Source organism: Diceros bicornis, chromosome 10 (genome assembly GCF_020826845.1).
Source record: "Diceros bicornis minor isolate mBicDic1 chromosome 10, mDicBic1.mat.cur, whole genome shotgun sequence".
Classification (NCBI taxonomy): Eukaryota; Metazoa; Chordata; class Mammalia; order Perissodactyla; family Rhinocerotidae; genus Diceros; species Diceros bicornis.
This window is the reverse complement of record NC_080749.1, coordinates 74,255,095-74,282,861: the sequence shown is the minus strand read 5'-3', so window position 1 is coordinate 74,282,861 and position 27,767 is coordinate 74,255,095. Positions and strand designations below refer to the sequence as shown.

Here is a 27,767-nt window from a genome sequence, read left to right as displayed (position 1 = left end):
GTGGTTGGTGTGAGAGATACAAATAAATATGTTCCTGTGTTCTTATTAAGGAGGGAATATATGAAACTAACCATAATCCTAATGAATAAAAATATGAGTGAAAATGCTTTATAAACTGATAATAATGGCAGCTGCTTTAGAAATGTACACCAAGTGCTGTGGGAGCTCAGAGAAGGTCGCGTTTAACGTCAGCTCGAAGGGGAGGGAAGGCTTCCTCGAGGACGGGCTGTTTGAACTATGCTTTAAAGGATGAGTGAGGGCATTCTTGAAGGATAAGCAAGCAGTGGAGGGTGGGGACAATATTTCTAGTTTTAGGGCCTTTGGAAAAACCCTCACCAAACGCCTAACTGGTGCAGTAGGATAAAATGGTTGTGAAGGTTTGAAGGGGTGGGAGTAGAGGCTCTATTTTAAAAGCAGCAATTTATAAATCCAGCATGTTATTTTGGCTTTTGTTCTCTTACTCTCTTATACTACTGTTCTGCTGTGGTCTTAGAAGACTTCTTAATGTGGGGGGAAAATGCTGAAACAGAAGCTAAAGCAATGTTAGAGTTTTCTGGTAAGAATATTAATGGACATTTCTCTTTATCTACTTGGATGTATGAGTTTCTAAATCTATAATAGGTACAATAAATAATTCAGGTTAGGGCAACCCTATTTAGCTCCTCCACACCTGCTGCGATTAGCTCCCTGGTGTGGGAGGTTCAAACCAGAAAGAGCTGTTGTGCTGGGTGCTCTAATAGGTGTGTAAAATTGCTTCAAGGAGATAATACAGCAACTCAGAAACCTGCACGAAGCCTGCTGTTCTTCCTCCCCTCCTCTGCTGAGGCAGGGAATTCCCTGACCTCCCTTGGCCAAAAGAAGGTATATCCTGGCAGTGCCCCGAGATATTTTGTACCATCCAGGTCTTCTCTCTGATCATCATGTTGCTGGTTGTGTTCTGTCGAGGCGGAAGTTATTCCTGATGAACAGGTCTGCAAGTTAGCTTCTACAGCCCCAATAATTGTAAGCATTGGGAACTAGTCCTGTACCACTTGGTAAATAGTCACTGCCCGACCCCCTCTCAAGGACGGGGATATGGATGCCCCAACACCTCCCCTCAATTCAGCAGCTAACACAGAGCTTTTGAGAATCCTGTGTTAGCTCCTCGATTGGCTTCTGTTCTGACCACTTGGTCCTTAACAGTGCTCGTTGTCAAGTATTTTGAACAACTTGGCTCCAGGTGCTGATATAAAGCCCTCTAGGTCTTGGGGCAGAACATAAATGATGCTTGTGTTTGCAGGTAGGAGAAGATTCTCGACATGCAGGACCACCAGTTCTTCCCAGGCCGTCGAGTACGTTCAATACAGTCAGTCGGCCACAGTACCAGGACATGGTTCCAGTGGGTATGTCATCCCTTTCCAGAAGTCTTTGTGTTTGCTTTTCACATCAGTGTGCACCTTGCATTCTGTGCTAAAACTTTACTGTCATCAGCCTGCTGCTTTTGCCCTGTACTGAGAAACGATTGCCTTATCCCTAAGAAATTGATTTGAGTCTCAAAGCACGTATGTCTTGTAAAATCCTATAGGATGAGATTTTTTTATACTACTCTAACTTTTTCTGGGTAGAGCTATTATATTAGATTGTTGAAGTTAAGGAAAAATAAGTTATTAAGGCAACTGTATTATGTAGTCATTTCAAATTAAGCGTTAGGACAAACATAGACTTAGTATATATCTCATGCTTGGGACAGAATTTAAATGGTGTGTGGTGTGAGCCTGTAGTAGCCTCACAAAACAAGAAAGCAATGATGGCACAGTCTTAAGGGTTTTTGTAGCAAATACAAGGTAACAAGAGCCTCCAAAATTGAAAAATAAAAATAAATGAATGTGGGCAAATTAGCCTAAAGAACAACTTGAGTTGTTATTAAAATGATGAGGTTGAAGTAGATCAGTTTTTAAGCCTGGAGCCTTAAGGCAGTGGAGTGGACAGACCGGCAGGAGGCCAGATAGGCTGCCTGCTCCATCTTAAATTTGAGCAGCTCTCTCTTTGTCTACTTTTACTTTAAAATTTTTACTTTTTTAGGAAAACCTTCAATGTGAAATGTAATGTAATGCGCTTGGTCTAAAGAAGTTTGACAACCACTGGATAAGAAGAAATCTTGGGTCAAAGTCTAACATCTACGTTTTATTATGCCCTTACTAATAGGATACTAAATACTGCACATAGAATTTTAAAGCACTATAAAATTGTTGCTCAAAAAGTTATCTAGTCCCCTATTGTGGATGGAATGTAAAAACCATTGACACAATTTCAATTGTAAATGTGTTTTCATTATTTTTATATGGTGAAGGTACACTTGGGGACACTTTGAGTGTGGCAATAGGATTTCATGTTAGCAGATAGTATTTTTTAAAAGATTTTATTCACATTTAACTAAAATGTATATGTGTAGGCAGCATGATGCAACTAAAATTTGAACTGGCAAATGTCTAGAAAATTGTATTTCTTTTGTTTGATCATTTGTTGCTTTAAGTAAGGCATGTTTCTTGATCATATTTATAAACACAAGAGTGTTAACTGAACTAGAACTAGTGATGTTTGAGAATTCAGATGCTCAGTTCTGTGATTTAAATATATCTTTATTTCTGATTATAAATACATATAATCTAGATGATTCATTTTAAGTAAAAAAATTAGTTTTCTTGGCAAAAGAGGTATTAAAAGAGCCCTTACTAAATTGTAACTATTTTTAATCTTCTGTGGAGGTTAGCCAGCCTTGACTAAGATATAAATTTTTCTTTTAACATATTGTGTACATAGTTGATGACGCTGATTGTGTTGTAGCTGTTGGTATGATTGGTTTGGTAAAGAGCTATGTGTAGCTTAATGGCATTTATTTCCACATAGAATTTGGGGATAATTTGTCCGCTGCGTTTTGATAGTAGTTGTTCCTGGCAACTATTGCATTTTGGCAACTCTTGTTCTGCCTCTTTACCTCTCTGCATCTCTAGATGGCTGATGTTTAATCAGAAGATGGTTTTTCATGTCTAACACATGCTGATGAGGTTGATTTTGGCAAGCAGTAGCTTACAGCGAGCAATATCTAGAATCTTGCTGGTGATCTCATCTTGCACTTTGGTAGTAAATATGGCTCATCAAATGAGTCTAATGAGTGCTTCAGTAAGTCACACCTAAAAGATCTAAGTCCACTACTCATATGACAGGGTAGACACAAATTGGAATTTAAGCATCTGTAGTGGCTCCAAACTATGACTTTGAGTATAAGGAATATTAACCAGAAAAACAGATTTTTGAAAGTTTGGACTTATGTGCATAAAACTAATAACAGATTTTAAAAATATTATTATATTTTCTGATTTTTTCAGCTTATAATGACAAGATTGTTGCATTTCTGCGCCAACCCAACATCTTTGAAATTCTACAGGAGCGTCAACCTGATCTTACTAGGAATCACTCACTCAGGTAACCATAATATTGGTATTTGGTTTAAGTCGTGTACGCCTAACTATTAAATCTTCAGTAACACTGATAATCATCTCAGAAATTCACTCTTTCTTTCTGGCTCTCTGAACAAAGGCATCTTGTGCACAAACACTTTATGTCATCAACACCAGGTCAGTGCAGTCCTGGCTTTTCTCTATTAGGTTCAAAGGTTGAATAAGATTGACAAAAGAACCTAGAACCCTCTTGAAAAAAGAAAAAGAATGAAAGAGAAACAAAAATTCACAGCCAAAAATGCATCCTAGATGCGCAGATTATAATGAAAATAATAAGACACTAACCTTTTTTGAGTGTAGCTTGAGTAAACAAAAGTAACAGAGTTTATTGAATTGCAATTTATAAAATCCTTGATTTTACCAGGTAAAATACTTGGTATTCACATTTTTCCGTAATAAAAACACAGTGGAACCCAAGAAAGGAATCTGATCCTCTCCACAGTCCAGCGTTCCCCTGCACGAACCCTCTCTTCTAAACAACTCTTCGATGCATCACGCTGCAAGCCCAATTTTACTTTCCTCAATACATGCTGTTCCTTTTCCCTGAGAAGTTTTTCTCTTCTTCTGCGTTTGGCAAGAAAGATCTTTCCTTTAAAACTCAATACAATCTGCCCCTCCTTGAAGTTTTTGAGCTCCACTGTGCTCTCATGATCTAGTCTAGTATTTCTCAACTTCAGTGCTCTAGGGATCAGTGGAGATGGAAAAAAGTGTGAGTTTCTGCTGGAAATCTGGCATAACTCAAAGCCCATTTAGTTTACACGCCACCTTTACTGGTAGAAATACTTTTGCCCCATGGTGCCATCCTGGTCCACAGCAGTGATTCTCAAATACTACTCTACCAAGTTGTGCCAAACTGTTTTCATCAGGATCACCTGGGGAGCTTTATAAAGTACAAATTGCCAGGTCTTGTCTCCCTTCCTTGAATCTACACCCCCCATCCTCCCATGCCCTGCCCAGAAGTTTAATTCAAAGGGTCTAGAGTAGAGCGCAAACATTTAATTTCTTAAAGCCTTTCTATATAATTCCGACGGCACAGCCAGGTATAATAACCTCTGGTCTAGATTTGATAATTAATTATGTAACATATCAAGTTGTCCTTCATACTATTTTGGTTATGTGACTTTTGTGCTTTAATTTGACTTTTCAAGTCCTCATGCTTTATTTTCCAATTAGATTATAAGCTCCGTACAAATAGGGATCTTATTCAACTCATCATTATTTTTCCTCCATACTGCTCAAATCTCTAGAATAGCACTTTGCATATAGTGAATGTAAATATATATATATATTTGTTGATTTGAAAATAAATTATCAAATATTCTTCTTATGATGTTCTCAGTCTCTCCTATCTTTTTTTATTGAGGTATAGTTGACATACAACATTATATTAGTTTCAAGTGTACAGCATAATGATTCAATATTTGTATATATTGTGAAATGATCACCACAATAAGTCTAATTAACATCCATCACCATACATAGTTACGGAATTTTTTTTTCTTGTGATGGGAACTTTTAAGATCTCTCTTAGCAACTTTCAATTAGGCAAAACAGTATTATTAACTGTAGTCACCTTGCCATACATTACATCCCCATGACTTGTTTTTTTATAACTGGAAATTTGAACCTTTTGACTCTCTTCACCCATTTTGCCCACCCCCATCCTGTCAGTCTCTCATATCTTTCAAGTTGTCATTACCTTCTAAAGTTTCTAAGGCTAAAGCTACATATAATTTTGACACCACAAACGTTACTCATACAGAAATCCCAATTTCACATTAGTTAACATCTGACTCAAGTCTCAGTGTCCCCAACTTGACGAGCATGCTGTTCTCAATCACAAACAATTATAAAAATTATACAAGCTCTCATTTTGTATGTTTTTATATTATGGCATCCACTCAGTAATCCATGGTCCACTAGAGAACCCTGTGTAAGACGTTTTAGTTCATGAAATTGCAGAAATGAGCTCCTCAGTTGTCTAATGAGAGATCTTAGGGATTCTGGGTCACAAAACAAAATCCCTCCTCTTTTGCTAATCATGAAATAAGAACTCTATTTTCTCTCTTTTCTGCCAACTCCAGCCCCAACACACACACACACACACACACACACACACACACACACTTCTAGTCAATATCTGTTCCTCTGAAAGTACCCCACCCCCACAAATAAGAACAAAAAGGAGGAAACTCAAGTTATTTTCCGGTTTTGCTCTGCACTCCACGGTCTTATTTACACCAATTTAACATATCCTCAGATCTCCACCATTGGAGAAATGGGGTGATTTATATACCTGAACAGGGCGTCCAACATTACCGTTATTCTTTAGTGACTTGACAGAACCTTAGCAGATCCTGCAACAGAGGGAAGAGCCGCAGGCCCCAGAGGGTAGCTTCCAGTTTTGTTTTTATTTCTCTTCCTTTTTAGAGTCTTAAAAGTTTCTAATCTTCTAAAGATTGCCAAAGATTTTTATTTTTTAGTGACACCTGGGGTCCTCAGTTGAGCACAGTCTTTCTTGTAACATAGATCTCGCATGATAATCTATTACTAAGAAATTATTTGGTAGGTTTTGAAATAAGTTTCCATCTTATGCCAAAATTTATTTTTAAGTTTCCATTTACACTTTCTAAAACTGTTTACAGAATTTGACCATAAAAAGTGTATGTAGGGGCCGGCCTGGTGGTGTAGTGGTTAAGTTCGCACATTCCGCTTCAGTGCCCCGGGGTTTCCTGGTTCGGATCCTGGGCACGGACCCACTTACCGCTCAGCAAGCCATGCTGAGGCAGCATCCCACATAAAGGAGCTATAACTCTACAACTATGATATACAGCTGTGTACTGGGGCTTTGGGGAGAAAAAAGAAAAATAACAAAAGGAGGAAGATTGGCAACAGATGTTAGCACAGGGCCAATCTTCCTCAAAAAAAAAAAGTGTGTACAGTCATGACAAGTAGAAGGAAGCAGGAACTTAAATCAATGAGATAATGCTGTTCCTCTTACAGAGTGTGTGTCACAGTGCACTTTTATTTTCTGAAAAGTTTTTGGTAGTTAAGCATTTTGCTTATCATAGCAACATAATGGGGAAGTTTGTATATCTCAGAGAACATTCTGTTTCATATAGTTACAAACTGCATTGTAAGAAACATTCCCACAAACGCAGGGGTGGGGAACCAGCTGGGGTTCTTTAATCTCGTATTTCAGTGATATTTTTGATAAGAGATTTATGCATGGAATAGAGCCACTGAGTAATTGTGTGTCAGAAGTAACTGTGTGCCTTGCAGTCATATCCTGAGCAAGCGTTCCCAATGCCAGTGTAGCTCTGTGTGCATTCTTCCTCCTCTGTAGCACAGCCACTTAAAAGAAATATCCTTTCTTATTTTATCCATAGTATAATGAAGAAAAAGTGTTAGCCCTTGGGAGATTCAAATAGGTGCACCTCTTTACTTTGTATTTTTCCTGTTTTGCTTGTGTTTCCTCCTAAACCAGAGGATAGCGGCAGTTTGTTTAGTTTGTATCCATATATAGCTTCCTCTTCCTTGACACTCCACTTGTGTATCTTTTCCTGTAAAATGGCTGTGGTCTTCCATGCAGTGGGATATGGCTTTTGCTTTCAACTGCTGTATTTAAATCACTGCTCCAATGTCATCTATCATGCAAATACGAATGCTACGAAGTTGTCCTCCCTTTTTCTTTTTAATCTCAGAAAAGGTTTATTTCTTCAGTTAGAAAAGTCAACCTCAGTACCACCTCCATCAAATGGGTAGTGTCACCATTGGATTACTATATCCTTCTATTGGGTCTCACTGAAAGACAGTAATCATACTGCGAAGCTTTTTGTATGCTGTGAAATTAAAATAAAAGCTGAAATAAAATGGTCTAATATTTTATCTGAAGACAAATATATTCATTAAGAAAACACAACCTTTTAAGGATATTTTATAGGTGAGTATAATTAATACAAATTCAATAAAATTTTTGGTATTGGTATTTGTACAACATTTTATTATGAACAAGGATCCAGTGTCATAAAACTTGAAGTTGAGAATTTCCCAGTAAGTCTGTCTACTAGTCCAGCTTTCCCCAGGCATCAGTCATAATTATTTTGGGCTCCAGGCTGATTCCTTCTTGAGTGCTTCCTTAAATAAGTTCCCTTGCCATGAGGATGTGGTCTGTGATCACATTCTGTGTAAATTGGGCCATTCCATTTTTTATGTCATTAGTAAATTAGTAACTTGGAAGTCAAGAAATTCTGAGCCACAAAAGACAAATGGATCCATGTCTCAGTGTTCACCAGAATAGAAGCAAACACAGACTATATGACCTTCTATTTCTTTCCGTCATCCTATTTTAAGAGCCCTGGAATTTTGTTATTGCTCGATTATACTCTTAATTTTTTTCATTTTAAAAATAGTATGTGCCATTGTAAAATTATCAAACAGAATTATAGAAGTTTATGAAATAAAAAGTTAAAATTTCCAAAAGCTGGCTTTCATAAAACAAACCCCAGTGTTCAAAATTTCTAATCTATTTCTTGTCCAGTTTTCTAGCAAATGAATTTTTCTACTTTTAATATTGGGCTGGAAATATTCATCTCAGCTAACATCCGAGTTGCTTGGTCAAAATAGCATAAATGTACTTCTGCCGATCCTGAAGCATTTTCCTGTTAAGACCTGCCTAGCTGTCTCTCATAGTCTTCTCCTGATTTGTTTTCTGCTCACTCAGATGTCTGGAACCAACATGACAAACTTCTGATCTCTGTTGTACCAAATTTAAATAACAGGAAATCTGGATTAGAACTGTTATTTTCCCATGGACCATTTACATAGGCATAATTATTGAATTTTTTAATACATCTGATTAAAATAATTTATTGACACCATATAGTAATGGTCATTGGAGAGTCCTGGTCTGTCTGTCACTGAAAGACCACCATTAATAATGGCTCTTGGAAAGTAATAGAATATAGATCTTAAGAGTTGAGATTTGAATCCTAAAATTTACATGGAACCACAAAAGACCCCAAATAGCCAAAGCAATCCTGAGAAAGAAGAACAAAGCGGAAGGCATCACACTTCCTGATTTCAAGCTATAGTATAAAGCTATAGTAATCAAAACAGTACGGTGCTGGCCTAAAAACAGGCACATAGATCAGTGAGACAGAGCGAGAGCCCAGAAATAAACCCAAGCATATATGGTCAACTCATATTTGACAAGGGAGCCAAGAATACTCAGTGGAGTAAAGACAGTTTCTTCAATAAATGATGCTGGAGAAATTGGATATTCACTTGTAAAAGAATGAAACTAGACCCCTGTCTTACACCACTCAAAAAACTTAACTCAAAATGGACTAAAGACGTAAATGTAAGATCTGAAACCATGAAACTCCTAGAAGAAAACATAGGAAAAAAGCTTCTGGACATGGGTCTTGGTAATGAATTTTTGGATATGACATGTAAAACACTAGCAACAACATCAGAAATAAACAAATGGGACTACATCAAACTAAAAAGCTTCCACATAGCAAAAGAAACTGTCAACAAAGTGAAAAGACAACCTACAGAATGGGAAAAAATATTTGTAAATCTTATATTTGATAAGGGGCTAAGTCATACAACTCAATAGCAAAAAAACAAATAACCTGATTAAAAAATTGGCATAGGACCTGGATAGACATTTCTCCAAAGAAAATATACAAAGGCCAAGAGGTACATGGAAAGATGCTCAACATCACTAGTCATCGGGGAAATGCAATAAAACCACAATGAGATGTCACCTCACGCCTATTAGAAGAGTCATCATCAAGAAGACAAGAGACAGGGACTGGCCCACTGGCATGGTGGTTAAGTTCACACACTCCACTTCAGTGGCCCAAGGTTCGCAGGTTCAGATCCTGGGTGCAGACCTACACATCAAGCCATGTTGTGGCGGCATCCCACATACAAAATAGAGGAAGATTGGAACAGATGTTAGCTCAGAGACAATCTTCCTCAAGTGAAAAAAGAGGAAGACTGGCAACAGATGTTAGGGCCAATCTTCCTCACCAAAAAAAAAAAAAGACAACAGATAAGAGATAACAAGTGCTGGCAAGGATGTGGAGAAAAGCGAACCCTTGTACACTTTTGGTGGGATTGTAAACTGATACAGCTACTATGGAAAACAGTATGGGGGTCCCTCAAAAAATTAAAAATAGAACTACCATATGACCCAGCAATTCTGTTTATGGGTATATATCCAAAAGAAACAAAAACACTAACTCAAAAAGATGTCTGCACCCCCATGTTCATAGCAACATTATTCACAATAGCCAAGACTTGGAAACAACCTAAGCATCAATTGATGGATAAATGGATAAAGAAGTTATGGTATATCTATATCTATATCTATATCTATATCTATATCTATAGCTATATCTATATCTATATGTACAATGGAATATTATTCAGCCATTATCCTGCCATTTGCAACAACATGGATGGACCTTGAAGGCATTATGCTAAGTGAAGTAAGTCAGACAGAGAAAGAAAATACTGTATGATTTCACTTATATGTGGAATATAAAAACAAACAAACTCAGAAAAAGAGATCAGACTTGTGGTTACCAGAGGCAGCGGGTGGAGGGTGGGGGAACTGGAGAAAGGTTGTCAAAAGGTACAAAGTTCCAGTTACAAGGTAAGTAAGTACTAGGGATGTAGTGTGCAGCATGATGACTATAGTCACTCTGCTGTATGATATATAGGAAAGTTGCTAAGAGAGTAAGTCGTGAGAGTTCTCATCACAAGGAAAAATATTTGTTTTCTTATTTTGCTTTCTCTTTTTATTGTATCTCTGTGAGATGATGGCCAAACTTGTTATGATAATCATTTCACAACGTATGTAAGTCAAACCATTATGCTGTACACCTTGAACTTATGCTCAATTATATCTCAGTAAAACTGGAAAGAAAAAGAAAAGTTTAGCTTTGGAGTCAGACAGACCTGGTTTGAATTCTGGCTCTGCAGTTACTCACCAGGTAACTTTGAATGAGGGATTTAACCCTTCCAAGTTGTCATTTCCTCATCTGTAAAATATCAATAGGAATTTCTGACTTGCTGAGTCCTTTTGAAGATTAAATGAGATAATGTATTTAAAGTACTTGGTATTGTGTAAGCAGTAGTAAGCATACCACAAATTTAAATTAATATTATCTTAGTAATCTGTCCTACACTTCTTTATTGCATCGCAAGGCCTCAGTTTAAAGTAATTTGCCCCTAAATTTACTCTGATTCTCAAAACCACTATTCCTGAGACTGGTCCTGTGAATAAATGGAACCATATGATTCTGTGAATATAGTTAAAATACAGAAAGGCACTCTTGAGTTCCACGATGAACTTCTGTTTAGGAAGGCTTTCTAGTGTTGGGCTCACACTGTTCCGCATGTGAAGATTTGCTCTAAAATCTTTTCCATGTCTAAGATGAAACCAGCCTCCATTGTGCCATGCCTACACAGAAGACTGAGCCTCTCGCTCATGGTTCATCAGAAGTTGCTGAGGGTCAAAATATCTTGGCAACCTCATTGAGATAACCATTTCAGAAGCCATACAAAGTTATGTTAAAACATCTTCACAGGCAGCTAATCTTGTAGATCTAAAGAGAGATTTGGGATTTTGCTACCTAGGACAGTAAGGAACACAGATTCTTAAGATGCTGTCACCTAGTCTATGGCTTCTGCAAAAGGAGTAATTGCCACTCGTTTTTATTTGAGTGGACATGCTAGTTTATAGTTGTATATAGGCTTTTGACATATACATCATGTATTTGTCTAGTTTTCACATTTTCCATGCATAGAATCTCATAACTATTAACTTGAAAACAACTGGACAATCACTTAAAAAAAAAAAAAAGGCCCAAAAGAAGAACTCTCATAGCCAAAATTAGTTTAAATTCTTTTAAAGTATTACACCGAGGTATTTGTTAAATCATTTTCTCATAAATATAGTTCCCTGATATAACTTGGAAAGATTTCCCAAATTACAAATATGTTCGTCCACTGGATATTTCTTTAAAGCATTGTATTTTCTTGCTAACAAATGGTTCCATCAGGGTTTTCAAACCATTTTCTAGCATAAAGAATAGCCATGTTTTAGGTATGTCTGTTCCACTATTGATTTTTGCTGTATTCTATTGCATTTATCAAGAAAACACTTCAGCAAAGTGTCGTCTTCTGCAGTAGCTCATCAGATATGGACTCTGTGTGGCCCAAAGAAAAATTTCACTACTGAATCCAGTCTCAGTGCTTTCCCTAAACCCAAAAGAATAACAGCCATTTCTAAAATCATAGAGAACAATGCGTTATCGTTTATGATAGCACAAAATGATTTTTAATGAAATCTGCTTTTGACAAATGTTATTAGTGAATCAGAAGCATTTCTTACAAAGCAAACAAAATATGTATCCCCTCTCTGTTAGTAATGTATTTTTTTCTTTTTTGTCTCTCTCAATGGATTTAGATAGTTATGAAAACTGTCTTCAGAAAAATTAACTTGGCTAAAATTAAAATCTCCTTGTTTCATGCACATTGTCCTACATACAAATGGATACTCTTAATACATCCCATTGAATCAGTTATTACTCTCAGTTCCTTGGGGGTACATTTTACAGAAAACATTCTTGCAGACCCATCAGGGTGCCATTGTCCTAAAAATCAGGTATCCTATGTGTATGACTTTTATAATTTACAATAGAAATGGCTTAACAGTACCATCTGTGCTTAAAATCTTTAAAAACATCTTGTAATTTTCTACCATATTTATTTCTTATGTACTTGTATTCCAAATCAAGTGCAAGCAACATAAAGTCAAGTTCTATATCATAACTCATCTTTTTAATCCTCATAGGACCTCATATCTTATATTGCATAGAGTGGGTGTTTGAGAAGTATTTGGTAAATCAGTCAATTTCATGGGCAGTATATTTGGGACTTAATGATAGCTTAATGATAAACTTAATGAAAAACTTAATAAAACTGTTTATCTCAGAGGGCAAGTACTACATTTCCATGACACAAAATCACATATATAAAGATACAGAATCCATCTACTTAACACAACAATTTATATATCTTTGTATATTCTAATACATCATTTTAGATCTCAGGAAATGATAGCATAACAATTATTTATTTTGGAAACTTGGCTAAATTTCTCTAGCACAAAACATTATTCTGATTATTGAGATGGAATTTTGAGTGATGTTCCCAACTCTTAAAATTACGTTGAGATTTTGATGGGGATTGTTTTTTATTTTTAAGTTATTTGGATATAATTAAAATATTTATAGTTTTCTATTTTTCTTCTACAACTAAAATACATTTTTCCACATATTCAACCTTTTCATTTCTTACAATAAAATTTTCTTGTTTATTTATTTAGGAACTGAATATTTCTTGTTTAGGTTTTCCCAAAGTATTTTATGTTTTTGTTTCTGTTGTGGGTGGACTTTTTTCTTTTTTTAGTCTTCTAAATAATGACTGCCAAAATGTTGGAAACTACTAGTTTTTGTAGTACTGTTTTCCAGAAATTGGTGCTTCAAGTTCTTTTTTTTTTTCTTTTTTTTCCGCAAAGCCCCAGTAGATAGTTGTACGTCACAGTTGCACATCCTTCCAGCCACTGTATGTGGGACGCGGCCTCAGCATGGCCCGAGAAGCGGTGCGTTGGTGTGCCCCCGGGATCCGAACCCGGGCCGCCAGGAGCGGAGCACGCGCACTCAACCGCGAAGCCATGGGGCTGGCCCTCAAGTTCTTTTTCCCTTGCCTTCATGTTTTATATCACTGTTTAGAAAATATTGCCTTATCCCTATTTATCCCTTTACTTGCTGTTTAACTGGCTTGTCCATTCTAATTGCTTCACAGTAACCAATTTGTTTGTTTGGGTTTTTTATATATATATTTATCTTAAAAGAAAAACTATAGGCAGATATAACATAGTATCAATTCCTGACTATATTTTTAGTTAAAACACTTAGGAAATGCATAATAAAATATTATAATGCATAAGAAAATACAAATGTATAACCTTTAGTTATACATTCTAGTATATTCTAGATATCAATTCCTCAGAATAACAATGGGTTTAGGGTTCAAGCTGTTAGAATGCCTTAGGTAAGGTGTCTTATAACCAAATGCTTTTGTGTGTAATAACTAAAATCCTTTTTGGAGTCCGAAATGTTTTCTTTATATAGAATTTTACTTTATTGAGAATAATGTTTCCCATTATCTATTGAATTATGAGAACTATAAAGCCTTTATATGCATTATCTCTTTGGTACTCACAGCATTTTTTAGAGAGGCCAGTGTCTTATCTGCTGCATATCATAAAAGTACTCAATAAATATTTGTGGAATTAACCAAAGTTAAAGAGCATGATTAAAACAACTTGCTAACAACAGAAACGGAAAAAGGAGTCAGTTACCAGGCATCTAGTTTGGCTCTATTTTCATTAGGTCATTGAAAAAGGAATAAATAATTATGAAAAAGGAATAAATAATTATGAGGCCTATCTAATAATATACTCAATAGATAAAATTATTGAGTACTACTATGTAATTGGTTCCATGCTAAGTATTTTATTTGCATTTATTTCTTTAATCCTTCCCACAACCCTGTGAGGCAGGTACTATAATTATGCTTATTTCAAGATGAGGAAACAAGCTAAGGGAGTTAAGTAACTCTAAATTCTTAGCAAGGAGCTGATTTATATCTATTTACAACAAATTTTGCCCTTAAACATATGGCTAATTGATGTCAGTTCTCTGTGTCCATAAGAATCGTGTGACCATAAGGGACCTATATTTCCAAATCTAACCTATATAATGGGAAGTAGAAAGAAAAGTTGCTCTTTCTACTACTTGGCTCTGTCCTTCAAGTCAGACCATGCCCTGTGACTGTAATAAAGAGTATGAATGATCAGTGCTAATTTTCCTTTCTTGACATTACACCATTAGAGAAGTCATGGAGGATTTCTCCAAAATTGCCCTCAGGCAGTTTTAAAAAACATATGTATTTTTGAAGGTGTTACTGAACCATGTGTGTGCAGAGTCTGCAATCCAGAGAGTTTTGTGGTTTAGAAGCATTGCTGCTTCTGATTGTCTCTGATCACGTGCCCTTCTTTAACTTCACCAAAATGTTGGTTGGTTTCAATGAGAGTCTTTTCTGTGGGAATTCCGGTCTTGAGACTGTGTTCATTGTCCTCGGATGATCTTCTGCTCAAATTGATCTTCTGGGGTGATTCTGTGCCCTGGAGGAAGTGGTTACAAAGGTCTAAATATAATGGGCATCTGAGACACAGCAGTCGCTACCAACTTTTTTCTGAGGTTGTCACTGTACAGTTTAACATCTTGTTATGACAGCTGTGAATTTTCTTAAGAGATTGCCTTTTTACCTGTCTTTGCACTTCCCTCAGTGGGTTCTGTTTTAGTAATCTGATGTCAGCTTTCTGATTCTTTTTCTCAGCCACAACAAAAAATGATAGCAAGATAGTTTATTCCAAACAGTGAGTGGACTCAGGGAAATTTGTTTGGAGCCAACTCGGTTATTTTGACATTAACTGATCATGTGCCTGCTTTATCTTTTACTGAGCACTCCTTGTGTGCACAGTATATGGGTGTTTGGGGAACACAAACATAAAGGAGGAAGGGCTTTTGCCCTCAAGAAATTCGCGTTTCAAAAGGAACTTAAGTTGTAACTGAGAGGCCCAGTGAGAAGGTGCGGTGGAGGAGGTGCTGGCTGTGCTCCCAAGGGCACAGAGAGAGGAACACACCCAGGCAGAGGGTCAAATGACGGCATGTTATTTGAATATAATCTTAACCTCATTATAAGCCACTAAAATTGAATAGAATTTCTTCATTAAGGAGAAGGCAACAGAGAAAGAAATTAGAGGACTGTCACAGATTCCTTCTAACTATAAATGTGTAAAGTAAACTTGAATAAACACATTAATGTAACTTTTAAATGCCCCTCTAATCAGAGTCATGTATCTTTAATAATATTTCTCAAACTTGTTATGTTTATTTCAGACACTGAGTGGACTCATGAAAATTTGTTAAGAGCCAAGTCTGTTATTTTTCATTGTACAAGTAGAAGAAATATTGCAGATCTACAATGTTGACTTTAACCACTTTTATTTTAATGAAACATAAATACCTACCAATGTAAAATATGCATAAACTTCTTATCCTTACAGCTTTTATAAACTATAAAACCAAAAGACATACAAATTAAGTAAAAACTAAGTCAAAAATATCGAATTAATGATATTGATGTGAGAAGATCACAAAACAAAAATAAAATTTCAGAAGCCAAATCGCCAATATTGAAACCACTGTCAGTGGAAAGATATATTTGTGCTTTTTGTTTCACTTGTGTTTGACTTGATTCTTTTGATTTTGCATCTGATGATCCATCATGTGCATCTGTGGCATTATCATGGTCATCGTTTTTCCTTCTTAACAAATAGCTTATTTTTATCTACTGATTCGTTGTTTTGACAAGCCAGTTCATTCAGTAGTGCACCCCAAATACAATACTGGAGAAAAAAATGCATCGTTAAATGTACCATGTGATGATCCTACCACCACTTTTCTATTTGCAAGCTATTACAAAATTTTTCTTCTTAGAATAAGCCATGACATCTTTTATGCTATATTTAGCATAAATGCATAGTTTACTTTTTAAATCCATTTCTTTTGTTTTCTCTTTAGCCTATGGCAATTTATGTATGCATTACCTTGCCTCACTTCATCAGTTTCATTATGCAAATTAATACTGCAAAAGAAAAGTTTTGTGTTTCTAAACGGTACAAGAATTGTGCCTGAGAGGCAGACAGGGACTGTTGTTCTCATATTTAACATCAAGGCCCTGCAGACCTAAGGGCCTGCTCACCAGCACTTTGCAAGTTCATCTCTGATCACTTGGCACCAACTGCCTTGTAAATGCAAACACGGGAGCTGAAGTTACATGGCAGTGTTCAGTTGTAAATGTCATCTAGATTATCCAAAATATGCTTACTTCAGTGTTAGCAGTTTTGATCATCAAAGTGAAAACACAAAATTTCTAAATTCTCCCAGAACTCGAGCTTATGTCTGTAGATTTCTAGTAGACAGAGACACTAGTTTGAGAAATACTGATCTGTAGAATATTGGGCAAATACCTGATAACCACGAAGTAGTTCCTGGTGTTTTTTTTGTTTTTCTCAGAAAAGATTGGTGACATTTCTGAGGATATCTGCTGACTTCTCTCTTCCTCAGCCTTGATCTGCTCTCTGGCCAGTCAATAAGCCAATGCCTTCTTTGTTTCTACGTGAAAGAACTTTATGAAAGACTTTATAGAATGGGAGTGGGTATAAGGCCTAAACAGAGTTAAGTGAATCAAACATTTAAATATTTTCATATAATACTAGAATTGCCCATTGACCTCCTTTCCTCCACTGCACCATGACCTCTTTGAGAAAGGGACTGTGTCTCATACTCTATTGGATTCCCAGTGGGTGATACCATGCCCAGCACATAATAGGGCATGGTATCACCTTTGCTGAAAAAATGAATGACTATAAGAAAGTACTTAGTGGCATGATGATAACATGTTCCGGTGTCTTGTTCCTGGAAACATATGACCCACAGTTTGTCATTGTGATAAATTAGCTGGCCTGATAGAAAACTAGTCTCAGCCTGCCTCTAGTATGTTCTCGCCCAAAGAATCAGACCAGTTGCCTTCACTACCTTATAGTATCTGGAAAGTGATGAAAAGTTTCCCAGTTGGCGTATTTCCTCTGGTGTCTTTCCCTTTCCTTTCCTCACCCTGTCATCCTTGTGACTCAGGAAGCTATGATCTTTTCCTTATTCACAGGAAGCATTCAGGCTGCAGTCCAGAGCATGCTATCGTTTCCATCACTCAGCCTGCTCTGTAGCTCCAGTTAGAGAAGTGGAGGAGAGTGCTCAGCTGTTTGTTTTCTGGTTTGGTTCTGTTTGCTGGATTCCTTGATGATAGACTAAGGAGATAAGCTGTGCTTAACTCTGGGAGATAGCTTTTGATTCTTCAAGATCAAAGCATATTGTTACTGACCCTTACAAGAGTACTTCTTTGGTTAAGTTACTGTTCATTTTTTCAGCAGGATAACTTTTCTCTAATTTAGCTTTTTTAAACCAACTTTTAATCTCTTATCAAAAAATCATTCACCAGATAATGGGCCTTGGTTTCTGTCATGTGCTTCACACTTCACAGAAGTGTGTAACAGTTGAGGGAAAATGTTCTGCTCGGTTCGAGCCGTGAAACTGAAATAACTTTAAGCAGAGAGGCTGGCCTTTCTCTTCTGGACAAGTTCTTTACATTCATGTTTGCCATTCATAATATATATGTCTATTGGCAATGAAAGACAGGAAAGAAAATGGGGCAATACCAAAGATGAGATGCTTCATATGCTAACATATTATGTAAATGGATCTAGCCAGAAGAAGCCAAGGACCAAACTCTGTCCTATTTAAGCTATGTGGCTAAGGGCAAATCATTTGACTTTTCTGTGCATTACGGAATTTTTCATCTCAGCAATTAAAGCTTGCCTTCCATCTCATTGCCTTCAAGCCTGTAAGAAATCAAGAAGAGGATTTGGAATTTGGAAATATAAAATGCAGTGGAACTTGATGAAAATGTCAAGCAGAAAAGCAAGATGTTCTATAGATAAGAACTAAGTCTAAATAAGTACATCAGAGATTGACATTTTATTTTATAGTACTCAGGAATCAGAATACGTGTCGTTAGCACTTAGAGTAAAATTGCACACTTGTGTTGGCCCCTGTGTTCCTGTTAAATGTAGTGCTTTCAGTACCATAGTTTACATTCTTATTTTTTATAATTCTTATAAAAATTAATGTGGTGTGCTTTGAAATAGCGTGATTGAAGTGAAGGGACGCAACTAAGAAAAATTTTATTAAAATTGTATTCCTAGAAAGAACTGAAAATAGTAACATGATGACTGAGCAAACAAAAAGAAAAACAACTGGTGTTATCACATTTATCTATAATAAAATAAGGATAGAAATAGTTCACATTGTTGTGTTTGATATGTATGTGTAAGTAGTATATATACATTTGCACAAGTGTACACACAGTGTATTTCGCTGACTGTAGTAAACTGAAAGTGTTTCAGGCTTTCAGTTACTTGAAAGAGCTGTGTGCTTTTATATTGAATATATAAATGCAAAATAGATACTATCTGCTTCTAGGTGAGAATGTGCTCATCACACCTAATTTAGAGGTATACCCTCAGGAAAACAGGTGAATACTCCTACACACTCCCTTTTTGGAATAACAGGGAATCAGCCTGAGCGGTCCAGACTGTTGCTTAGATTGAGGCCCGCGCCAGGCTTTAACTCAAAGCAGACACTGAGTTTTATTGGTTGGATGGCACTACTACCTATAGTATACTTGCGCAGCAAAATGATGAAAGCAATAAAAGAATTTTTTTACAGTGTTAGAACTGAGTGATGTGGATGCTCACGAGGCCCTCCTTGAAGGCAAGGACCATGTCACTTAAATGTGTATTCCTAGGTTATCGCACAGTAGCTGCCACATAGTAAGTCCCAAAATGGTTATGACCCAAAAGGGTGCCTAAAGCACTGAGTTATGTCCCAAAAGTCTACCATGTATATTTTGAGCTGTTTCTTTGCTTGAATAGGGAGAAGATCCAATTTATTCGAACTGAAGGGACCCCAGGATTGGTGCGTCTTTCAAGCGATGCGGACCTTGTTATGTTGCTGAGGTACGTAACGCCAGTTCTTGAAGAGGAAAGTCTCCTGTTGTGAGATATTGTGGAGCATTTTAGAAAATACTATGACAATATTGGTAGCCTAAAGATGTCTCCTTTATTCTTAAAGTCTTGTGGAATACTCATGTTGAAGATGTAGGATGCTGGTTTAGAGAGAGTTCATTTCAGATTGCATTTCTTATCACTGAGATCTGTTTGATTTTGTTACTCTACTGGTAAAGGAGGTGGTATGGGAGAAGGGAAAGATTTGTAGAGGCCAGTGAATAGAATGTCCCACTCACAGGATGGAACAGAAGAGTATACACAGCTTGCCCCTTCAGAGGAGAAGAGAGGTCATATTTATATTTTCTTTCAAATTATTTTCTCAAAATGTGCTTTGTCCCCTTTTGTTGGTTCAACATTATTTATTTACTTTATGGTTTTGAGAGTTTAGGTTTGGGAAATCAGATCAGAAAGTTGAAATTTGGTCCCTGGTACTCACTGCCAACTTGATAGCCCTTCATAAAACTGACTGATTATGTTTTCTTTCCTGATGGTTAGATCAGCTTTGGTTTTAAATTTTAGAGTAGTTTGAAGGGAAACTGGCAAGTTTTCAAAAGACTTCCTCATTTTTAATAATATCCTTCAAATGTAGGAGGCCAGAGGAAGTAATGCTTTGCTCTGCCCAGTGGCTGGGACACCCACCACTGTAACCTCCATAGAATTAAAGGGAATGTCATGCTGAGCCATATCAGGCAGTGTTTTATTTATCCCCAAATGCTAACAATCTCATTCATGTTATTCTTGATGATCTTGACCCTAACCATTTCTGACTGCCGCATTTGTAAAACTAAAGCCAAAAAGTTATTTTCCTTTACTGTATAGTTGGAGCATAATTCAAGGGGATATAATCACTTGCCGTAGATACTTCACTTCGCTTGATCCTGAACAGGACCTACTGGGGAGGGAGGTCACTTCTCAGTCTGGGAGGTGACCCCCAGCTATGGTGTACTGAGCTAGTTCTGAAAGCAGGATGTAGAGTGCCAGATGGTCAGGAAGATTATTGGTCAGTTAACGTGGAGTGTGATGTTTCTACCATGGTTTGGTTGGTGATAAAATAGTAAGTTTTGTTACAAAATTCTGGCTAGGATATGACTCTTTCACTTCATTCTAGAAATCTAAGGTGTTTTTCATTTAAAGTAAAGAATTCTGCTTTTGGAATTAGTAAAAACAAAAATGATTACAAAACAGAAGTCATGATTTTGTTACAAATAGCTTAGAATATTTGTATTTTGGTAAACACCACAGTTTGCATGAGTTTCTTTGTGTTACGTGGTAACTGGGAGAGTATATTCACAACACATGAAACGAAGATATCATGAATACGTAAAGAATGCCTTTAAACCAATTTAAAAGAAGAGAACCCAAAAGAAAAATGGGTAAAGGATATAAAAAGGCATTTCATAGAAATTGAAGTATGATAGCCAGTAAACTTGTGGAAAGATGCTAGTAATCATAAAATGCAATTTCAAATAATGAAATACTATTTCACACTCTTAGATTTGAAAAAATTAAGAAGTCTGATAATACCAGAGGAGAAATAGGAACTCTCATATTGTCTGGACTTGGTGGGATTGCAATTTCTACAGCCTCTTTGGAGTACAATTTGACAATGTCTTGTATAGTTGAAAAGGCATAAGCATTATGACTAAGCAACTCAGCTGTTAGAGATATACCATATTTACACTAAGAAACTCTTTTACATGTACACAAGGTGACATATACAGAATGTTCATTGCACTGTTATTGATAAAAGCAGAAAGCTGGGGAAAAAGTAAATATTTGTCAAAAGATTTAGGGGTAATAAACTGATTTGTTCATAGAATGGTCTACTACATAGCAGGTAAAAGTAATCACCTAGATTCTTAAGTATCAACATAGATAGATATCAGAAATATATTATGAACAAATAAAGGTTCAGGAATACTATATACTTATGTAGCATTTATGTAATTTTTTAGCAGTGTTTAAGGCAAAACTATATATTGTTCGTCTATACATATATATTGCAAAATATGAAATTATGGAAGGCAGGATACTTATTAAAGTCATGGTATAGAACAAAAGGGACTTCATATACACACATGCACACCTACATATACATCCATATGTAGATATATACAGATCTATAAGTATGTATGTGTTTGAAGCAAAATTAGTAGTGTTAACATTTGTTAATTCTGAATGATATGTAGTGAGTGTTTTTATATTATTCTCTATCACTTATGTATTAAATTTTTCGAGTAAAAAAATCTCTCTCTCGATGTGAAAGATTTCGGAGTGCTGGTTATATGTAAAAGACGTGATAAATGTCAGGGAGCAAAGGGACACAGCTGTAGGAGTCTGAGGAGAGGATGCTAATTCCGATGTAGCCATAGGTTTCTAGACCTTTGTGGCATCAGCTCGTATGTGGGACTTTTCCTTAGCAATTAATTTTAAATTCACATTATTCCAATGGCTGTTGATTTATTGAAAAAGAGAACTATTTCAGGTCTTAGTTTGGTATTACAAATACGATTACTTACTGCTTCTGTTTCCAAATCTTTTGACTTTCATAGTTTAAAAGTGGAAAGATGGTTTTAAAAAATATGTCTAAAAATGCTTTTACTGCAGTGGTGTAGCAGACATGTGCATGTGAATGAAGAACCAGAGAAAGAATTATCAAGTATTATTGCATTGCTATAATCCGGGGCTTCTCAGCCTCCGAAGTATTGATGTTTTGGGCTGGGTACGTCTTTGTTGCAGGGAGCTATTCTGTGCCTTGTAAGATGCTTATCAGCATCCTAGGCTCTACCCACTAGATGCCAAAAGCACCCCCCCCCCAGTTACAACAAGCAAAAATGTCCTCAGACATTGCCAAATGTCCCCAGACATTGTGGGGGAGGGGCAGAATTGCCTCGGTTGAGAACCAGGACTATACCCCTTAGGAGTCCTTTCCTTAGATCTCTGTAAGATTAAACTGTTGCCCCTTCTTCTGAATGTTTTCTGAAAACAAGTAACAGATTTTTAGATTTGGCCAAGTTTGAGGAAAACCTGCTTCCACCTCTTAATTAAAAATCCTATACCCTCTTATTTTTATTGTTGTTTTAATTCTGTTTTGTCAAGTGTTTCTGTATTTGAGCTTAGTGCAATCAATAGAACTTTTCTTTATCGTAATATTTAACGAAAAGCCTGGGATTCCAAGACCTCAGATCCCTGGTTACTATCTTTTAGGAGAATATTAGAAACAGAAATTTCAATATGGAGGAGAAAGAAGACATTGGGGTGAATAATCTAAGATCAAAATCCTCACATTTGAAAAACATTATAAAGCCAGAGTAAACAAGAGAGCTAATTATTTAGCAGTTGTAACAATTTAGGAGGTGTTTTGTTGTATTTTGCTTTTAATTATCCCATTAAATCTTAAGCTCTTTGAAAGCTGAGACCCTGTTGTGTATTTCTTGAAATAAAGATAAAGAACATATGTTGTATATTTATTAAGGGTTCTCCATAAACATTGTCTGTGTGTTTGAATCTTATTCCCAAATCTAAAAACCCAGGTCTATTTTCAAACAAACATGTTATCTCAAACTCACACATTAAAGTGGCAAAATTGAAATCATATGGTCCAAAGTTGGTGGGAAAACAGGCAAATAATCACAGGTTTCACAAAAGCTGCAGCAGCCAGCCGTTTTGTCCCAAGGATTACCTGCAGGAGAGATCGACTGTCTTCCTCGTTGTGGAAACAAGGCTTTCCCTCACCTCTCTGGCTAAAGTATGCATTTTTTTCTTATCTTTCCCCAGTTTATTTGAAGAAGAGATAATGTCATATGTGCCTCCACATGCCTTACTCCACCCCAGCTACTGTCAGTCCCCACGTGGCTCCCCCGTGTCCTCTCCCCAGAACTCGCCAGGTGAGTCCACCTGCTGCTTGCAGTGAATTCTCTGGGGGGTGAGCCCTAACGTCAGACATCTGTCCTTCATAAAGAACAGAAAGGGAACACTTTGGGCACATCTTTTGTGTGGCACTTCCTGTCTGTTAAAATGGCTTGTTTCCGTGGGGATTCATTTCGACAGGAAGATAATGACATTCCAGAACAGGAGGATAAATGTTAGCAGTATGATATACTCAGATATAGAATTTACTTTTCATCATGATATATAGTACCTAATATATCTTGGAAAATGTTAGGGCATAAAATACTAAGTTAGCTTTTTGGATTTAAAAATTAGTTTTGGTTAGGAGACTGATTCAATGAATAATAAAAAGAAATCTCTACTTTCAAAAAAATAATATAGAATTAAACGTAGTCAGTTTAATGGACTTGGATAGTTTTTCCCTGCAGTAGTCACTAACTGCATTGGACAGGAAGATGAAAATGTGTGGGCAGATCAAACAGATTGATAATGAAACAAACTAAAATTAAGTTCAAATTCTTTTTGAAAGAGGTATGGTGTGAATGAAGGAGTGAATGGATTAATGAATGAGTGAATGATAGAAAATGCAGTTTAGCAAATGAGTTCTTTTAAAGGAAGGTAGTCATCATGTTGACAGAATATCAGCTATATTTATCCTTATTATAGGCAATGTATTGTTCACACTTAATCAGCTATCAGTGTTTAAAACTATTTTAATGGAAATCCAGACTCTATATGTGTCACTAGAAGCTGTATGTTCTTTGATATATAACATGTGTTTTCACCTACTGCTATGATAATGAAGCTACAGCTTAATTAAATACTGCAAACAGGAAGAGGTCTATTAATTTGTTCGTTTAACACAGATTTGTTGAGCATCCAACTATGATCCAAGCACTGAATTAGACCCTGGTGTTACAAAGGTGAATAATACAGTCTCTACCTTTGAAGGATTCATGGTGGGGCAGTGAGTCAACAAATGACTGTAAAGCTCTGTGTTTGCTCCTGTAGTGAAGAGACTGTGTATGGGAACATGATGTGGGAACACTTCCTCCTTCTGCAGTGGGGGTTGGGTGTTTGGGGAAAGATGAAGACAACAGGTGTGAAGGGGAGCCTTGAACAATGATGGGTAGGAGTGTCCAGGTGGATGAGAGGAAGAAGGACATTCTAGGTAAAAGAGTAAGCCACAGAAGCATGAGTAGTTTAGGACAAATTAATAGAAACAAGTGAAGGCAAGTTCTCAAAACTCACACTGGAAAGATAGACTAGGGCTGGCTGGCCATGGAAGTCTTGCTTTGTAGTCTGTGTGGAGCCACTCAAAGTTTATGGAGTAATATCCTGTTTTACAAAGTTCAGTTTGGTGGCAATATGGAGGATGTATTAGAAGCCGAGAGCCTGGAGTCAGAGAACCCATTTGGGAGGCTGTCGAATGAACCCAGGTGACATGATAAAGGGCTTGACTAATGGTGATGGAGAAAAGGGAATTAATTCAAAGGATGTCTAGGAGGTAGAAACACTAGGACTTGGAGTCTAGGTAGGGAAGAGTCAAGGCAGACGCTGAGGTCCTCACCACCTAGACTACTAGGCAGGTGGTAACACCATTCACCAAGAAAAGAAAGAGATTAGACTGGAGGGGAGGGGTTAAATGAGTTTGGTTTGGGACATGTTTCGTTGAGGAATCTTTGGGCCATCCAACTGGAGATACCCAAAGACACCTGAAAAAGACAGTCACGGAGCTCAGGAGAGGTTAGCAGCTGGGAATACAGGTATGCTGGTGGCTGTTGAAGCCGAGAGGGTAGAGTAGAGGAACAAGGGAGGACAAGTTATTGAAAAGAAGAGAAAATAGAGGATGGTGACAGGAGGAACTCCAATGTTTAAAGGATGGGCTGGGATAGAGGAGCAAGTGAAAGAAAGAGAGCCAATGGATTTTGGAAGAGAATTAGGAAAGTCTTTTCAGTAGGCCAGGTTCCAAGGAGAAGGGAATGGTTAACAGGGCCAAAGGCTCAAAAGATTCAAGAAGGATGAGGCCTGAGATGAGGCCATTAGATTTGAAAATCATGAAGTTAAATATGGCCTTTGTCAAAGCAGTTTCCATTAATTAATAGGTCATAAACTGGAATGTGACCAATTAGAGAATGATATAGGATGTAAAGTAGAAGCCAGGAGTGTAGAATATTCTTTTCGTGAAGTTTGGAAGTGAAAAGAAAGCAAAATAAGATGGTACTTACAAGGAGAAGAAGAGTTAAGCAAGGGGTTTTAGGATGGGGAAACGGAGCACGTGTGTGTGTGCAGAGGTCAGAAGATGTGGGTGGAAGGAAAGTGGGTCACTGAATGGGACAAAGAAGCAGCAGTCCACACAGCACAGGCCTGTGGGAAGGCAGGACACTGGAGGCAAAAGCACAGGTCAGCTTTGGAACAAAGTAGGGACACCTATTTTGATGATACAGGATGAAAAGAACTAAGTATATGACACTACAGGTAAGTTTAAAGGTATACAGGAAAAACTGATGGAATTCACAGCTAGCCGCAGTCTTTACCAGCTGTGAGTGACTTAGGGCAATTTACTTCCTTCCCTGAACTTGAATTTCTTTTTCTGTAAAATGGAAATAATAGTAACTACCCACCATGGTCATTTGGAGGAGGACACCTTTTCTGGTGCCTGGAACGTAACAAGCATCCAATAAGGGTGAATTTATCCCTTTTTCTTTCTTCCTGGAAATCTGTTTCTGAGCAGTGTAGTTGGTCAATATTTGAACCATTAAGAACTGGAATATATGAATCCATTTCTTCCTGATTTGCAGAGCTGGCTGCCTAGATATTTAATCATTCTGACTGATCTTTATCTTAGCTGGAACCTATGATAAAGTTTAAAAACAGGTTGTCCCTTTATGCTTTATGCTTTATGTCCCTGATGCTTTATGGATAAAGAAATGAAGCTGTGTGGATCATTGCTTATTCCAGTGAAGACTCTCCTTTCCAGGCCTTTTCTGTGGCCCATCCTCCCCGAGAGAAAGGTAGATCAGCAGATTCTGTCCCTTCTGAACCCTACAAAAGCGTGTGCTCCTGCAGGCTGGCTAAACATTCTTTGAGCCTGTGTGAACATTCTAAGTTCACACAGTTTGACTAAGTTTGCTTCTTTTCATTTAGCATCACAAATGTTCATGAGTAATCCGTGGTGGCAATAAAATGCATTCTGGAAGCAGATTTCAAGTTAAATATTTTCCAAAGACGTCTAACCCAAATATAGTTGAATTGCTAGCAGTGTTTGTGGTGGTTTTAATTTTCAGGAAGAATCCTCTCCGTATTTTTGGCCTCCTCTGTTTCATTGGGCTTCATTTGATCTTGAAATTGGGATGTACTGCCTGATATCAATGGAAGTAACCATGACTAATTCCACATGATACAAGGGGAGGACTAGCTAGCCTCATGTACCCTGTGGAGGAATCTTGTGTTTCTTTGAGTAAAATAGCCTCTCCTTCTACCAGTATTCCTCAAGTTTTTGTGAAAACATTTCAAACAGATTTTTAAAAGTGGTCTGAGTCTCCTTCTTGTGACTAGAATTTCATCCCTTTTAGTGGTGTGATAATAATACTGTGAAAATTATGACAATAATAAATTTTCATGATCTTTCAGAATGCCTAGGAACCTTGTAAACTTTCCACACTTTTCCTCCTTCCATGCACATTTGCATGTCTTTTCAAGTACAGAAGAGAGAGGGGCTTTGGAAACTTTGACTGACTGCTTTTTGCAGCTGTTAGAGTGCTCACCCAAAATTTGTCAAAATTTTGGAATGTGAAGGTTTGTTTTTCTAGGACCATTATAATGCCAATCCTGACCTTAGCTATGCCAGAAGGAAAAACCATATAGTTTATTATGCCAAATAGAGGACCCAGAAGTTTATTTAAGGACCTTTTGTAGCTGTACATTTCTAGGAATTTAAATGCAATAACACCTAATTTATCTAATATTGTTGGAGATGTGCTCATTTATGTGAATTTACCACATAACTGAAGCTGTGACTTTAAGTGTCAGAGAATTTGTTTAACCCTCCATTTGCTGAAACTCTTTCATAAATACGTTTCTTTCTCCCTGCTTCCCTATACACAGTCAATTGAAGATATTTCATGGTTTGGAGGGATCATCATACAGAGCTGTTGTTGCTTGACTAGAACTGAACTATCTGGAAGCTAGTGCCAGCACTAGGTCACACTCACAGAAGTAAAACAAACCAGAGAGCACTAAAGAGCCACGTGGGTCTTTCCTGAAGGTTGTCTTGAGGGCGTGGGATATGAGAGGAAATTATTTCTCCCCACACAGTGCGGCTCCTTAAGGATCCTCTCTTCCTCTCTCCCTCCCTCCAAAGTCTTAGCATCTGAGCTGCTGTTTATCTCATCTCCTGCTCTTTTCACATTCTTTTCTCTTCTCTTTTCTCTCTCTCTCTCTGTCTCTCTGTGTCCGTCTCTCTCCCTTCTTCTGTCCCTCCATCCCTCCTCTCTCTCCCTTCCTCCATCTTTCCCATAGTCCCTAAAGTAACTTTATAC

General features: G+C 37.1%; 1 protein-coding gene across 5 annotated transcripts in view; it reads left to right on the top strand.

Moving 5' to 3' along the window:
* Positions 1–27,767, top strand: part of HECW2 (HECT, C2 and WW domain containing E3 ubiquitin protein ligase 2) — a 367,339-nt gene that overhangs the window by 296,075 nt on the left and 43,497 nt on the right. For all 5 annotated transcript variants that reach the window (XM_058549472.1, XM_058549475.1, XM_058549473.1 and 2 more), the window contains 4 exons: positions 1,280–1,382; positions 3,366–3,462; positions 19,201–19,284; positions 23,113–23,222. In XM_058549472.1, the coding sequence (XP_058405455.1) occupies positions 1,280–1,382; positions 3,366–3,462; positions 19,201–19,284; positions 23,113–23,222 (394 nt within the window). The remainder of the gene's footprint in view (positions 1–1,279; positions 1,383–3,365; positions 3,463–19,200; positions 19,285–23,112; positions 23,223–27,767) is intronic.